General features: G+C 35.1%; 2 protein-coding genes across 6 annotated transcripts in view; one reads left to right on the top strand and one right to left on the bottom strand.

The window, feature by feature from the left end:
- Tpst (tyrosylprotein sulfotransferase) overlaps nt 1-2,801 on the bottom strand; it is a 1,264,187-nt gene extending 1,261,386 nt beyond the window's left edge. For 3 of the 4 annotated variants that reach the window (XM_069813114.1, XM_069813112.1, XM_069813115.1), the window contains exon 1: nt 2,605-2,800. The gene's annotated coding sequence lies outside the window, so the exon portion shown is untranslated. Of the gene's footprint in view, nt 1-2,604 lie in introns of all 4 variants that reach the window. The other variant, XM_069813113.1, reaches the window with a different exon arrangement.
- A 272-nt stretch (nt 2,802-3,073) lies between these two features.
- LOC138691272 (protein MTO1 homolog, mitochondrial) overlaps nt 3,074-17,400 on the top strand; it is a 118,296-nt gene continuing 103,969 nt past the window's right edge. The window contains exons 1-2 of one of the 2 annotated variants that reach the window (XM_069813102.1): nt 3,074-3,538; nt 14,238-14,356. In XM_069813102.1, the coding sequence (XP_069669203.1) occupies nt 3,322-3,538; nt 14,238-14,356 (336 nt within the window). In that variant the 5' untranslated portion in view covers nt 3,074-3,321. Of the gene's footprint in view, nt 3,539-11,576; nt 11,699-14,237; nt 14,357-17,400 lie in introns of those variants that run through there. The other variant, XM_069813103.1, reaches the window with a different exon arrangement.

The raw sequence follows: 17,400 nt of genomic DNA, 5'->3' as shown, positions 1-17,400 counted from the left end.
ATTCCGTCAGGGCAGTCATGAGGAAGATCAATCAGCTCTTTGCATGCTCCTCTGATAACTTTATCTACATCATTAAGAAATTCGGTTTTGATTATATATATATATATATATATATATATATATATATATATATATGCCTTTACTACATGTAATGTCAACTCTTTGGCCGCAGGAGATCAATGTCACTTGAATTTTGTAGAAGCTTATGTTCCAGAATAATTTATACCATTTCATTCAAACGATTGAAGCAACATCGTACTTGAATTTTAATTAGATCTCAGAAGTGACAACAACCAGTGAACTAGCCTCTCTTCTTAGAGAAAAATAATTTCCTGTCATTCAATTTTCCGAAGTTTATACACCTTTGAAGTTATTTTTTATCATTCCTGTTACAACTGCCAGGGCGGTGTTCAACTCTAATTGGCCCAGATTGTTACAAGTTAAGATTTCCACGTTCACAAACAATCTGCATTAATAACAGCGGGATGTCAGTCCTACGTGTCCTGCCCCTTCAAGCCAAAGAAATGCACTTGGTAATAATTTATTTTAGATGCTGCGTAAACATCAAGGTCATAATGCGGGCGGAAGAATTAGATCAATGGAAAAAATCCATTATCCCATCGGGAATCCAACCCGCAATCTTCCAGTTTTGCAGCTTTCTGCCAATACGTAACTTCGCCGAGGTCAAAGCAAGAACGAACGGAGTTTTAAGTTACGTATAAAAATGTTAAATGTACATTAGGCCTATATGTAAAATTTAACTAGAAATAAATTCTAAATACCTGTAATATAAGTTACTGTATATTTTGTAGGCCTATATAAATTGTATTTACAGTTACATTTAAGTACTATTTCTGATATTATGCGCGGTATGTATAGAAATTATTCAGCTAATATAAAACAAGTATACTTGTCACTTTGTAAAACTCAAAAGTAGTGGTGGGGTGTGGCACCTTAAAATTTTTCCAGGGGCCTCCGACCCCCTAGTTAAGCCACTGACGTAACTTACAAATTAATCTGTGTACCTCCACAACAGAACACGCGTCTTTCTTGAAACACTTGCCGCAATAATATACGATACCGGCAGTTAAGCTTTCTTTACAAAATCCATACGTAATCTAACAATAATATTTCTGTGAAGACATTTAAGGTCTCAAAAATGTTGAAGTTTAAAATTCTAAAGCATAGAAAAAACCGAGGCAGCTTAGATAAAACTGCAATATGCAATAATACATTCTTCTGCCATCGGGAGTCACAAACCCGGTGGAAGGTGATGAAGTCATGCAATCGTTGAATTACTACGTGCATAGCATTAGTTCAAAGGCAAAAGTAGAAACAGAAAACCGGGTTTTGACGAAAATATGAAAACTCATGATGAAGCAACAAACATAAAATCCGTCCCCAATCCTCAATAAAATTTCGAGCAGATATTCGCCTTCGAAGGCCTTCGAAGACCTAACAACGCACGTCTTGTTTCCGAAAGGGGAGAGAGGAGAAAGGAAAAAGAGAGAAAGCATATCAGTTGCGTAGGAGATTTGGGTAGGTCTACCATATTTTATGACACTGCTAAGATCGTTATTGAATACGTCCATGCAGTATTTTTTTTTTTTTTCAAAATCTGAATACAGAATAAATTGTGAAGTGTCGCTCTAAAATTTGATTAACAGACAAAACAAACGATGTCATTTGTCTCCATTCGATTGTTTTCCGAGTGCGGATAACCATTGAAATATGAAATATTTCAAACACGCAACGTCTTTAACATCGAAGTACAATAAGAAGTGTGTAAAAAGTTATAGAACGCTTATTTATTCTTTTTACATAATGTTAACCGACGTAGTTTTAGGCAATTTTTTAAAATAAAATTTACTAACATACTATAATGTAAACATTTATTTCTTAAATATACACAGGCCTATGCTTTCATTTCAACTTTGTACACAACATACCATAGGTAGCCTACAGCAATTACTTTAATTTTCCTGGCTATCTGTAAGTTACTTACGAAAAGCAATTCACAACTAAGTTACCACTATGATAACGAAATTTAAGTCTGTTGCTGGAAACGGTTGTAAGGTTTCCTATAAATAATATAAAAACTGTGCAGCGGTAAGTAGGCTTAATGTATCTACATGCAAACCCTGAGTCATAGTATTAAAGCAATGTATTATGAAATAAGCCATAACACAAGCCAAATTATTCAAAATCAGCTGATATAATTAATAAGAAAACTATGACATAAAATGTAGTGGTCAGTCGTAACATGAATACTGCCAAATCAACCACTTTCTTGCCAAACTGTGTATATGTGGCATTTGCAAGATACATCTATGTAAATTGTAATATTATATTTCTGACAAGCATGACAGTTCTTACTACATGAATATGAAATAAATGCATGTCCGAATTCATTATCAGCAGAATGTGAATAATCATTCATGAATGAAAGTAGTTACACGTACAAATGAAGATTATGTTTTTAAAATAATAATGCAAGTAAAGTGGTATCACTATGATAAAAAAAATTGTAGACCTTCACATTCCGCCAATAAACATGATCATCCGTTTCAAGCGGCATGGAAATAATTTTTGTAATTAGGTTACCTGTAGAGTGAAAACAGCTCCTCGTTGCACGTTTCTAATTATAATTGGCCTTCACTGATATCGTAGAGTAATTGTTGTATTGTGTTTCAGTAACTAAGAACACTGATCAGATGTTTACATTTATAGCACAACAAAACAACACTCCCATTCAACCGAACTACTCCTCACGCGCTGAAGCACGGAAATGACTAAAGAGTGCTTGTGACCTTGGTATATAAGGTTCAATGATTGCCTTGTTAATTTTACTGAAATTACTACAAAAATAAGTGTTTTTATTTTTTGAAAATGTATACATATCTCATATTTATAAATGACTATTTTACAATGTTCAAAACTCTGACTTTGCACTTGACTTGTGTAGCCATTTCTCAATGCTACCAACCAAACTCACATAACTGTTCCATTGGGTGTACGTCTTTCGAGTGAAAAGTAGACTGGTACACATGTAAGTATCGAAAAATAAATGAAGTATGTGTGACAATTAAACATGTGTGTGAATATAAATGGAGTTAAAGTTTGTTTATATTTTTGTGCTTTTTTATTTCAAAACCGTTAATATGATGGATGGATGTGCACTAATGTAAAATAGAAAGCAACGTGAAGTAATATAAGCAAAAAATATTTGGCGAGAACGTTATAGTTCAGTAGATTTTTCTAGATTGTATGGGCATAACCTAAAATATAAAACTGTATGTAAGCTGTGGGTTATAATTCGAAATGATACCACCTCCTAGATATTGGAGGTGTTGGAAGTTAATGATTTCTTCTATTCAATGTGTGAGGAATTATACATGTCATTCAACAATAGACCAAGGACTTAAAATATTTGATGTGATAGTTGTTGGAGGTGGTCATGCAGGTTCAGAGGCTTGCGCCGCTGCTGCACGCATGGGTTGTCGTACCTTACTTATAACGCACAAGAAGGAAACGGTAGGTAAGTCAAATCCATATGAATTTTAGGATGTCACGGTAATTTCGTCTAGAACATGAATTTGATATTTCGAATCCTACCACATTGTTGGAAACTCCAAATTCTTCTTCTGAATAGTTTAAGTCGATATGTGAACATATTTTATGCTTGTATGTTTGGTCAGCAGTCCGAAGATAGATTGTAACCTCAACTTCATAAGTGAAGCATCACTTACATGGCAACTAAGCCAGAAGATAATGAGGTAGGGTGGCCAGTTCCTTTCCCCCTTCATTGCATACATCGCTGACTAGTAACATAGTTCACTTATCGGATTTGTGATATATGCAGCAATTGTTCTTCCTCAGACATATATCGTCAAGTCAGATGTATACTGCCTGATAGTGATAATAGATGTATCAGCCAGACTTTCAATCGGGGAATAAATAATTTCCCTCAAATCTTACGTTGCCTCTCCCCCCCACCCAATATTACCCATAGTTCCCACTGTCCCATAGGGTCTTGGAGTGGGGATAACAGGTGCAATCCGTGTTCTGAAATTTTCCCCTTACTGATTTAAAGTCTGGCTGATACATCTGTTATCACTATCAGGCAGTATACATCTGACTTGATGATATATGCCTGAGGAAGAACAATTGTTGCATATAACACAAATCCGATAAGTGAACGGTATGTTACTAGTCAGCGGGTTGTCAGGCACTGAAAAGTGCCTTTTCGAGAGCATGATAATTTCAAGTTGCTGCCAACATTCTTCACAATTTAGGCCTACATTAAAACGATGTTTAAACAAAGTTTTTGTAATACAATAGGTACCATAGCTGATAACCAGGCTTCGAGATTTTGTACCTGATGCAATAAGTTTACTGTGCATGCACTATAGGTTGTTGACTCGCTGCAGGTAGATAGAGATGTGTTGAGGTAACAACGTTGCTATTTAGAATAGAGTACGGTAGTATGGGGAACACACATATGTACATTGTGAAAGTAAATATACATTACACAGTGATAATGTCAAAAGAATGTGAAAGGCATTTATTCTCCTGTCATTTATAAGCATTTTTGTTTAGTTATACACAGTGTTAATGGTGGAAATAAGCATGTATCAATTTTAATTTCTTCATTTATCCTATTGGTCGTCTTTAGGATGTGCAGTTACAGTACCGAATTGCAGTGTACCTACTACAAGATACATTCTCAGTGTCTCAAACGTAAATCTTTTTCTGTTACCTGCCAAAGGTGGTACTGTAGAAAGCTGCGCTCTACATCGCATGACATGACAGGAGCAAAACGAAATAACCTAACATCATTGCAGTCTCTAAGAGACAGTCCTTTATTCTCGGGTGGCTCTATGTCCACTGATTTGCTGTTTATGTTACACAATGTTCCATATTCATTATTTTTACATAAAATTGATTTCCACAATCTGTTTTACACGTTCAGTAACTGGTGTACTTGGTGTCTCATTAATTCTCTGCATCATTTTCTAAATTAATTTGAGGGCTTCCGGCATCTCTTGCTGTGACTTTTCTAACCGTGTAATAGTTTCAAATACAGTTTGAAAATAGGTTTGTATGAAAACCAAATTATTCGTCAGAACCTTTAAAGCCAGAGCATTTTCCTTTGCGTATTTGTTGGCATTCATTCTACAGTACCCCTACCCACTGTACGCTTTACCACTATACTCAGTACGCCGTTATGCGGATTTCCCACTAAACTGCTCTATTGAGTCCAAAGTCTCGAAGCCTGCTGATAACATTTCTTACATTTTTTATCTACATTCCATAGTTGGCCATCGGAAGATAGGCCTATCTTTCCAGAATTCTTCATTTTCGGCAGTTTCTGTCACATGGCAGCTGATTTCTTAATAAGTAATTAGACATTTTGCACATTCATTGGAACTGCATTGTCTTAATTGCATTTCCAAGCGGACAGGCAGAGCAATATTTTGTTTTCAGACAAAGACAGGTGAAATGTGCTGAAGTTCAAGCCACCATACTCATAGACAGTAACCAATCTTTTCTTTTCACTTTCATAGACAAACTGGTTAAATATAGACCCAGTGAGTAAAATCTTACAGTTTTTTGCAACAAATCGAGGAGAAATTTCTACTGAGCTGCAGTCTTTTATACAGTGATGGCTACCATGATTTAAAATAACTGTTTCTTGCATCTCCTGCACCATGAAATCCACCCCCCCCCCCTCGTGAAACAGCTGACAGCAAACTTTTGAGTGCAGAAAGGACTGCAGTCCTGGACTCCGGATCTTTCTGCACTCAACCAGAAATTGAATCCCATGTTTTCAACCTTAAATTTCCGTAGATATACCTCCAGAGATTCAGATGCTCATAACTGAATTTCACAAAAAATGTGTGTGCAATCATCGATTCAGTTACATAATTATTTCAGGTTTATTAAATTAATTTCTGAAACGATATTCACAGAACCTTTTAAAATAGGCTATAAAGAAGTCAATTTCGCTTATATGCAAATATGAAGTTCAACTAGCCCACTATGTTGTAGTAGTTTGCTCCCCTACCCCACCCTTTGATGTACAGTTATTCATGTTAACTGGCAAGAAGTGTCGTCATTGTTTCACTTTATTTAAACAGTACTCATACTGTATGTAATTGTGAAAAGCTTCCAATCATAAAGATAAAAATTCAGTAGATTTGATAGTTATTTCTCCATTTCATTGATATATCTTTTGTAGGCTACTTACTTACTTGCTTTTAAGGAACCCGGAGGTTCATTGCCGCCCTCACATAAGCCCACCATTGCTCCCGATTCTGAGCAAGATTAATCCAGTCTCTACCATCGTATTCCACCTCTCTCAAATCCGGAGAATCAGTCCCATTCCGAGGCTTATTGTTACGTTTCGTAACAAGCTGTTTTTTACGGTGATGGGTTGTTAGCCCTTCGCCCAACCCCCAGGCTGGAGGACCACCCCTTATCGGCTGTCCACGACTGCTTATTCAATATATTTGCAGCTACCCTCCATATCTGGACGCCGTCTCCTCTATCCGCAACCTGTGGACGCGCCATGCTGTGGTGATAGGGACCCACAATACATGGATATCTTTTGTACGGTATCAGAAATTAGTGAAGTTTTTATTTATTATTGATACCTATGTAGGCCTCAGTGTTTTCTTTTTCTTTGTTATAAATTGAAATCGAAATTACTGTAAACGAACATTAACTGTTATACCTATACCATACCACTTCATGAAATCGTCATTTAGCGACGTCATAATGAAGTGCTCCTTGCAAAAAGGAAGAAGCTCCACTTTTAAAAAGTTGTGGAAAACAACAAAAACATTCTAAAATTTTCAATTTTTACCTAAACTTCATTCCTTTTTCAGACTAGGCCTATGTCCTAACTACCGATATCCAGAAGTTTCGTCCACACCTGTGGAGTAACAGTTAGCGCATATAGCCGTGAAACGAGGTGGCCCAGGTTCGATTCCCGGTCGGGGCAAGTTACTTGGTTGAGGTTTTTTCCAGGGTTTTCCCTCAACCCAATATGAACAAATGTTGGATAACTTTCGGTGTTGGACCCCGCGCTCATTTCACTGGTATTATCACCTTCATCTCATTCAGACGCTAAATAATCTAAGCTATTGATAAAGCATCGTAAAATAACCTACTAAAATAAAAAAAATCCAGAAGTTTCATTTTATCACTCATTCATTACAGTTAATTGGGGGAGTTAAAATATAAACAAATAATGGCGCTACACTGGAGCCTCAGTTTTAGGCAGAGAAAAGTCTTCTTTATCCTTTCCTTATAAGGCAGTAGGTGGTGGGGAGTGAGTGAACGAAGGTGAGGTATTCGTGTACAGTTGCCTCTTGGTAGTAGTCAGGTGTTTCGTATTAAGATCGACCAAGCTTAAAAGAAAAAGAAATTCGCACTCGAAAACTAAGTTTGCTGTGATAGAGAGACTAAAGAAAGGTGAAAGTGTGGCAAGTTTAGCTATAGAATTGTCCATATCAGAAAGTACATTAGCAAAGTGGAAGAGGGGTATTATTGGCAACAGTGATTTTATACTACTTCCAGTTCAATTCTTGAAAATAGGAAAACAGTGAAGAGGCAAACTATAAACAATGGATAGATTATGTACTTTATTTGCTCTCTCAAAAGGATCAGTATGTAGACTACTGTGATATGTAAAGAAAGTATATTTTATGCGGTGGCACAAACAATAATTAAGTTAACTTTAGCTTAGGCCTATTTTATTTATGAGTATTTTTTAAATTCTCTAGAGTGCAGAGTTCTTCTATGAAAAAGATGTCACTAAAGTTTAAAGGCTATATTCATAGACATTCTTAGTGCAGGCTTCCGGTGGATGATCAGCGAACTAATGTTTTTGGTATTCATAAACCAGTATTAGCAATATGATATGATATGAATCCTGTACAAGTAATCAGTCGATAGCCGGGGCTAGTTTAGCACGCTCGTTGCGCGGGCTAGCGAAATGTCTATGCATAGCACCCTTAAATTTTTCCTTGTTTTAATAATCGTCCATTTATTTATCAGATGTTTAAATTCAACCACAATAAATTAATTTCTTTTAAAATATACCTATTTGTTACATTCTTGCGATCTAATTTACGAAATTGCCTCGATTCTCTGTTGGTAAAACTACGATATACAATGAGAACTTGAAATAGTGAACATTGTTCTTACAGACCCTGTAAGGTGGCTGAACTGAGTCGATGTGCCCCATCCTAGAATCGAACTGCCTAAAATCAAACTGCCTACAATAGAGGCTGCACTGTACGCCCTTTTTTGCAATAAAATTGGGTATAATTAGCCACATTTTGCATGAACACACATATATTGTGCGAATATCATAAACTACAATACAAAACATAGTGCTGTTGATCGATCAAAATATTTGATCGATAAATTAATTGAATTTTGATCGATTTGAAAAAGTGTTTTAATATACTGTAATACACAATATTTTAATTATTTACTAACATACCGTATTTATTTTTAAGCTTATATTTTATTGTGTCAATTTCTCCCGGAATTTTTGAGACAAACATAAATAACAAAAAGTATGAAGACTCACCTAGTTAATACTGCTTCATTCATGATTTTAAACATGTGAGTGCATTCAGATGCTCGAATTAAGAGTCGCTCTATGTTTCCTCCATCACTAAACACGAAGAAACTTTTTTTTCTGTCAAGCACTTCTCCACGATCTTTCAATTTAAATCCAAACATTTCATTGAGTTTACCTCTCAAATTCTCATATGACATAATGGAGTTTACACTTTTCACAGACAACAGAAAACTGATTTTTTTTTTTTCCTTTATCAAACTAACATACAACCTTCATATACAAATTCAGTACAGAAACTGCAGCTGCAAAAGTAAAACAGTCGAAACAGAGGACTGGTAATTGAATTACCAGATTTTAAAAAGAGAAGAAGATAGTTACACTCTCACGTGCACACAGTGTAGAGGGATGTGTATAAGGGATGAGGGGGACGAATCTCAGAAAAGTACGTATTTCATATGCTAGGAAGATGAGCTAACAACAAGGTGGAAATTTTCTTGGAAAACCATAAAACTTAATAAGGGTTTCGCATTGTGTTTGAACTTTCAATAGAGGTAGACTAGGTCACTCCCCTCATATCTCCAGCTCTTTCTGAAGTGTTTGTGCAAAGATTTTCCCTACGCTACCTGCTTTGCAGTTAGAAAATAAGAGTAGGCCTACTATTGTGCTTTTTTAAATAAGCAATTTCCCAGAGAGGAATATTGTCGGAATTTTTAGTATGAGTTTCTCTTAACAAAATAATAATATCAACTAATTACAACCGATTAATTTGAATTGACTCGATTATTCCATTAAATATTTTTGATTGATTAATCTTAATCTTACAGCAGAAATTGATTAAATCCCACAAAACCAGTATAAGTTATATATATATATATATATATATATATATATATATATCTGTGTGCGTGCGTGTGTGTGTCTGTCTGTCTGTCATAAACTACCACATTAATGCAGAGGGAATTAAGAAATGTCATTAATCTTACAATGACCAAAAGCAAAAGAAACAGAGAATATACAAAGACAATTGCAAGAGAACAATTTAAAATAAAAGGTTTATAAGTATTTTTTCTCTGGCCTTCTGGCTGAGAGTGATGAGCAAATTTTGATGTGATCAGTGTTCATGACGTCCAAAGTATTGCAGAGAATACAATATGGGCTTGGTATGCTTGGTTGGATACATAGATGGTGAAGGTAGCTGCGTAGGCAGTCATGCCCTGTAGCAGTATGGAATAAAGCAAAAGCTGTTCTTCTAGGCCATTCTGGGAGTGCGGTTAATAAACCTTCCTTCCAAAGTTGATCTTTTATCTAATCCTCCAAATATATATATATATATATATATATATATATATATATATATATATATATAGACACACACACACACACAGTGGCCCTTAGCTATAGGCAATTTTCCGAAAGTTAAAATTGTGCTGCTCCCATCCCCTTATCTTGTTGGAATCAACAAAAAAATTATCTGTGCAAATTTTCAGCTCAATCGGACAACTGCTTGGTGACCCTCAAATGCTTTGAAGTTGGAACATAGTAGCCTATGTGATGCAACGATTAATTCCATATAAAGCAGTATACTCTTCCTTCTTTCTTCTTAGAGAAATTTATGGGGACATCCTGACAACCCCAGAAATTGTTTAAAAATATTTTGAATGAAATTTCCTAAAAGTTAATTCGAAAAATTCCTGAAATAAGATGAAAAATTTAAGAAATATTAGGGTTTTTTTAGTAACACACACAACTTCTATAAGAGAAACACATTTTAATTTACAACAGTAATTTCTACAGAATCAAAACATTATGTAAATGAACGAACAATGAACATTATTTTTTCCTAACAGTTGGGTATTTTTTACAGTCTCTGGTAATGATCTGTAAAACAAATTGTGTCTCAGTTTCATCTTTTGTGGGAATGTTATTGTAATCTTGAATGAGTTCGACTCCTCTTTCTGCAACGTCATTCACAACTATCTTCTCAAGTTTTTCAATTCCACTTTTGTAAACAGGATCATCCTTCCAAGTTGAAGAGTCTTTGTCGAGGAAATCAGTGCTGATAGGAAATCTCGTGGAAAAATTTTAGTACCAGGATTTACAAAAGACGAAAATCAAGATATATATATATATATAAATCATTTTGGTGCACAATGTACCTCTTCAGTTGATTTTCTTCTTTTTTCTCTTCTTCACCTTCGTCTGCTTCCAATATAACTTAAGCCATATTTGTTTTAACCGCTATTGGAACATTTTCATCAAATAAGGATAGAGCCACAGTTTCGGGAACTAAGTACCAGTACCAGAGATGGTTGGATCAATGATTTTTCAATTATTGTTTCAGAACTGTCTGTGCTGATCTGCTGACTGCTGGTGTAAAGTGACTTTCAAGACGTTTTTTTCGTAAAGTTGTAGAACGATATCAACCCCTTGAGATAATTCGTCACACAAGTTAAGAAAAGATTTTTATGTCTCTCTTGTTGGCTACATCTCCATTCAAATCGTTAGATCCAAACAGCCTTCGAACTGGCAAGTTTTAAGCGTTTTCTTCTATAATGTAAGAGTTGTAAATCTTACAACAAAGGAAAGTGTAGCATTGGTGATTCAAGAAGTTTCCATTTATTTGGCAAAAAGCACTAATCCTTACTAGAAGAATTGACCACTGTTTTGATAAGTTATTCAAGCTCTATGATGAATTGGAGGGTTTATAGAAAAATTTGAGTAGAACTACAGGCAAGAAAAAAAGAAAAAAAAAAAGAGGTAGGCCTATTTTTTGACATAGCTCATTGAGATGCTTTGGGACAGATAAAAAATGAAGAGGATAAGAATTTCTTAATGCTTCAGCGCTTTTGGCACTTTGAACGACCAGGCTGCATGGTTGGTGTAGATCAAACACTAAAGCACAAGGAAGAAAGGGCACTGAATCAGACTGCAATGGAAACTGCCAAGAAACAAATGACTTATGAAGAAATGGAACAACATTTTACTACTCATCAACTTGCTACATCACAAACTGATGATTCAACATGAAGCAGACAATATCATGTTCAGTTACAAAATAAGTGAATGAAGCACATAAAATTATCATAATAATGATAAAAGGTAATAGGTTTATCTAATAATATTAGAAACAATTATTTCCCAGGCTAGAATTTCAAAACTTCATGATCAATGAGGGTCGCCTCACAGTTGTCTGATTGAGCTGAAAATTTGCACAGATCGTTTTTTTGTTGATTGAAACAAGATAGAGGTGTGGGAGCTAAACTTTTAGAAAGTTGAAAATAAGGGTCACCCTAATATGTATATATATATGTCCACCTCTGCTTCGGCATGTGGGTGTGAGGCCAGCAGCCGGCTGGTCGGTCTAGGCCCTTCACGGGCTGTAGTGCCATGGATTATTATTATTATTATTATTATTATTATTATTATTATTATTATGTATATATATGTATTGTAGAGTGAACTGTAAGTAATGTCATTAATTTCAGGAGGTTACTCTTTGAGATATTTCAAACAAAAAAGGTTTAATACAATTTTGCTCGTTTTTTTTATTCCCTTTCGAGATAAAAATTGTTATAGCCTATATGAAACATTACATATCGTGTTTTCGGAAAGCCATTTGTTTAATTGCCAATATGCTCAGGCAATTTAAGAGCGTAGTCTAGGCCAATTATAATAAATGATTGAACGAATTTTAGTTTTGTTCTTTAAATGTGCAGAAATTTGATGCAAACGAAATGTAACATTTTAAAATTCATTTACAGAACGAAAAGTTACATTTGTTCTGCTCAAATTTCTGCACAATTAAAGGACAAAACTAAAATTCTTTCAATCATCTATTGTCATAATGCATGGTTCTCTTAAATTGATGAACAGTTTGGGAATTACATCAATGGCTTTCTCTGAACACACTATGAAATATTTTATATAAAAAAAGAATTGTCTCTGAAAGGAAGTAAAAATGAGCAAAATTTTATTGAATTTTTTTGTTTGAAATATCTCAAATAATAACGCCCTGAAATTGAATAGCCGCCGAGAACAAGGTTGTAACCAGCAAATACGAAATTCTCAAATAAAATTGGTAAAAACACATTGTACTGTATATACTTTTAATTTTTTAGAGCAAGGTTGACAATCAGACGTGTGTTGATTTTAATACGAATACAAGCATTACACATAGTGCATCATTAACAACCATTATTATTCACGAAAAAGTATACTCATGCAAAATGAAGGTTACAGCGTTGTTCTGGGCTGCTATTCAATTAATGACACTACTCTCGGTTCACTCTGTACATAGATCCAGGAGCTGCCTTCTTTCTACAACAAAACAATTGCAGCTCAGCTCCAATCCCACTCTAATTTCTTACGAAATGCTCGTACTCACACCATTATTGCACTAAAAGATCGGGCATATTTTTTAACATATGAAACAAGCAAAACATTAATTTGACCAAAAAATTGGATCCACTCCCTTTTTGCAGGGAGCCCTTCAATTGTATTCAATTTGGTAATCAAATTACCCATGAAATTTATAACAGCCTTAGTTTCCCTGTTAAATGTGACATGCTACCAGGGGTGGCTCTACAATAAGAACTGCAGAGCTGCAGAACCGCCATTTAAACGGACTTGAAAAAATAAAAAATGTAAAATGTGCTTTTATGTAATCTAGTTCATTGTTCCATTTATTTTTCCAATTCATTCTCCTTCGATTCGAGATTTTACTGTCTGTAGGAGCCTTGAACTGCTCGAGAATTTTAGCTGTAGTGTACTTTCGGATCTGTGATCGGCTTTTTCTGAAGTTCAACGTAGGGTAGTCGGCAACAGAAAACTGGTTTTCTTCACCATCCCATAAGACTGCATTAGAGCTGCAACTGAAGCAGCTCTCTCCGAATATACAAAAGAACCGTCAACACCCTCATCTTTTTATGACCTGCGTTAGAACACATAGGTTTCTGGACAACTGTATATCATTACAGTTCCAGTGTGCTATAGTACTATGGGTGGTCTGATGTGATTAGTCAGTGTGTCTAAGGAAATATTTTATATTAAAAATGAATGAAATGAAAACCTAATCGACCAACCCTTTCCGAAATTAAAAGAGAAATTGCATGTTAACTTAAGAAATTAGGACGTCCTACACAAAATTTAAATATTGAAATTTCTGGAAGAAGTCGAGGAAATCATATAGCCTACTAGTCATTTTAATACCGAAATGTGTAATGGAAACGATTGGGTTTTTGCTGCGCTCATGAAAACACTTTCTCGCCCACCCGTGTATGGGTGGGACAAACACCGGAGTGAAGGATTTATTTAATTTGACTTAAAAAACTAGAAAAGCTTGTGGGGCACATCTCCACTACGTGACTAGTTGTACAAGGTGGGAGAGGTGTAGCGCACGTATGGTTGGAGTACAATTTCGAGTGCGCAGTCAACTTCGAGAAGGGGCTGTAATTACATGCGTTATCCGATTTAGATGCAATAAACAGCATGCGTTTGCTAAATACACTATTTTTTATGCAGAACTGCCAACCTTTGTAACTGCAGGCCGCTATTGCATGCTACAAATGTGCACTTCACATTATTGTAATTAATATGACAGACTTGATTTTCTTATTAATTTTGACACTCTTCCTTGTAGGAGAAATGTCTTGCAACCCTTCTTTCGGTGGCATTGGGAAAGGGCATCTGATGAGAGAAGTGGATGCGCTTGATGGATTGTGCGGTCGAATATGTGACTTATCTGGCATTCAATATAAGGTATGTTTTGTGATAGAAGTTAGGTCTACAGAATACATAATGCCATACGAGTTAAGTTAGACTATATGGCATTACAATAAGTTGAATACATAATGCCATACGAGTTAAGTTAGACTATATGGCATTACAATAAGTTGAATATATAATGCCATACGAGTTAAGTTAGACTATATGGCATTACAATAAGTTGAATACATAATGCCATACGAGTTAAGTTAGACTATATGGCATTACAATAAGTTGAATACATAATGCCATACGAGTTAAGTTAGACTATATGGCATTACAATAAGTTGAATACATAATGCCATACGAGTTAAGTTAGACTATATGGAATTACAATAAGTTGAATACATAATGCCATACGAGTTAAGTTAGACTATATGGCATTACAATAAGTTGAATACATAATGCCATACGAGTTAAGTTAGACTATATGGCATTACAATAAGTTGAATACATAATGCCATATGAGTTAAGTTAGACTATATGGCATTACAATACGTTGAATACATAATGCCATATGAGTTAAGTTAGACTATATGGAATTACAATAAGTTGAATACATAATGCCATATGAGTTAAGTTAGACTATATGGAATTACAAAAGTTGAATACATAATGCCATACGAGTTAAGTTAAACTATATGGCATTACAATAAGTTGAATACATAATGCCATAGGAGTTAAGTTAGACTATATGGCATTGCAATAAGTTGAATACATAATGCCATAGGAGTTAAGTTAGACTATATGGCATTACAATAAGTTGAATACATAATGCCATATGAGTTAAGTTAGACTATATGGCATTACAATAAGTTGAATACATAATGCCATATGAGTTAAGTTAGACTAGATGGAATTACAATAAGTTGAATACATAATGCCATATGAGTTAAGTTAGACTGTATGGAATTACAATAAGTTGAATACATAATGCCATATGAGTTAAGTTAGACTATATGGCATTACAATAAGTTGAATACATAATGCCATATGAGTTAAGTTAGACTATATGGAATTACAATACGTTGAATACATAATGCCATATGAGTTAAGTTAGACTATATGGAATTACAATAAGTTGAATACATAATGCCATATGAGTTAAGTTAGACTATATGGCATTACAATAAGTTGAATACATAATGCCATATGAGTTAAGTTAGACCATATGGCATTACAATAAGTTGAATACATAATGCCATATGAGTTAAGTTAGACCATATGGCATTACAATACGTTGAATACATAATGCTGTATGAGAAAAGTTATACTATATGGCATTACAATAAGTTGAATACATAATGCGATATGAGTTAAGTTAGACTATATGGCATTACAATAAGTTGAATACATAATGCCATAGGAGTTAAGTTAGACTATATGGAATTACATACAATAAGTTGAATACATAATGCCATACGAGTTAAGTTAGACTATATGGCATTGCAGTGAAAGCTTCATGAAGGCGCAGTGTTATCCATATGTTTAAATTCTTGGGGATGACTTCAGTCAGCCTTCTTCCTTTTTCTAATAGTCTAGGAATCCTATTCTCATTTATCCTGACTTCAGTCAGCCTTCTTCCTTTTTCTAATAGTCTAGGAATCCTATTCTCATTTATCCTGTCCTGTATCTATATATTCTAGTCAGTCTTGTTTTCTCTTCCTTTAGTATCATGTATTCAATAAATTTATAGGAATATCAGTAACAGAAAGATCACTGCAAAGTTGCTTAAAGATTAAGCTTGTTGACAAATTTAACGATAATCGACATCTCAAAATATTTTTCATTATAGACTTAACAGACAGTAGCAGCTCACCATAAAAAAAAAAGGTGAAGTGCTTCTCACATATTGGTACACAAATGCATGCACAGTTTTACCAGTACCATGAATAGGTCTACTATTCATAAACTACTAGTTCTAGAACACATGCAAGCAGGAAAATTAATTATTTCAACACTCATCCTCTTTCTTGTATACTAAGTCAATCCCCCTATCTTTCAAAGCTGCAAACCTGTCGATGTCTTCATAAAATATCTGAGTTTCACTGAAAAGCTGTGGGGCTATTGATGAAAGTCTCTCTTGTGATGTGGCTAAAGTACATGAAGTAAATCCTAACATACAGAGCGACCACTGCCTCATTCACCATAAAGCCATTGTTGTTAAGTTTTTGCCATCTCCTTTGAAATTGTGATGGACGAAGCAGTAAAAGTCGTGAACTTCATAAAATCGCGGCCCCTAAATATACGTTTTTTTTTCCGTTTTTTCTCAGGAAATGATATCAGAGCAGACTATACTCCTGCTACATACAGAAATGCGATGGTTATCATGAGATAAAGTGTTAGCGCGAATTATCACCATTAAATCGAAAAAAATTCGTTCCGACACCGGGAATCGAACCCGGGACCTCTCAGCTCTGCGCGCTGAGGGCTCTTTCCAACTGAGCTATGCCAGGACACGATCCACGGTGCCGGTCGAACTCCCCTCATGAGAAAGAACTTTTCTCGATTTAATGGTGATAATACACATTGACTACTTCATAGTAGTCGTGTTAATATTCAATGAGAATGGCAAGAACTCATATAATGAATATTTGATGTATTAAATGTTTACAGTTATCACAAACTGTTGTTGAATATGGCCATAAAAGTCATTTAAATATGCGCTCCTGCATATTGACTTACATAGGCTTAAATGCAGGTAGTAGGCCTTAAAACAGTACAATGAGAGGAGTTCGACTGGCACCGTGGATCGTGTCCCGGCATAGCTCAGTTGGAAAGAGCCTTCAGCGCGCATAGCTGAGAGGTTCCGGATTCGATTCCCGGTGCCGGAACGAATTTTTCTCGATTTAATGGTGATAATACACATTGACTACTTCATAGTAGTCGTGTTAATATTCAATGAGGATGGCGAGACCTCATATAATGAATATTTGATGTGTTAGCGCTGATGTTTGAACTTAAAGAGGAGGTGCTTGCACTTTTGACTATTGTTGGGCATGAATATGCGGATTTATTTGCAGATGATGAATGGGTAT

Source organism: Periplaneta americana, chromosome 16 (assembly GCF_040183065.1).
Source record: "Periplaneta americana isolate PAMFEO1 chromosome 16, P.americana_PAMFEO1_priV1, whole genome shotgun sequence".
Taxonomy (NCBI): domain Eukaryota; kingdom Metazoa; phylum Arthropoda; class Insecta; order Blattodea; family Blattidae; genus Periplaneta; species Periplaneta americana.
The sequence above is the reverse complement of the archived record's forward strand: the minus strand, read 5'-3'. Positions and strand labels throughout refer to the sequence as shown.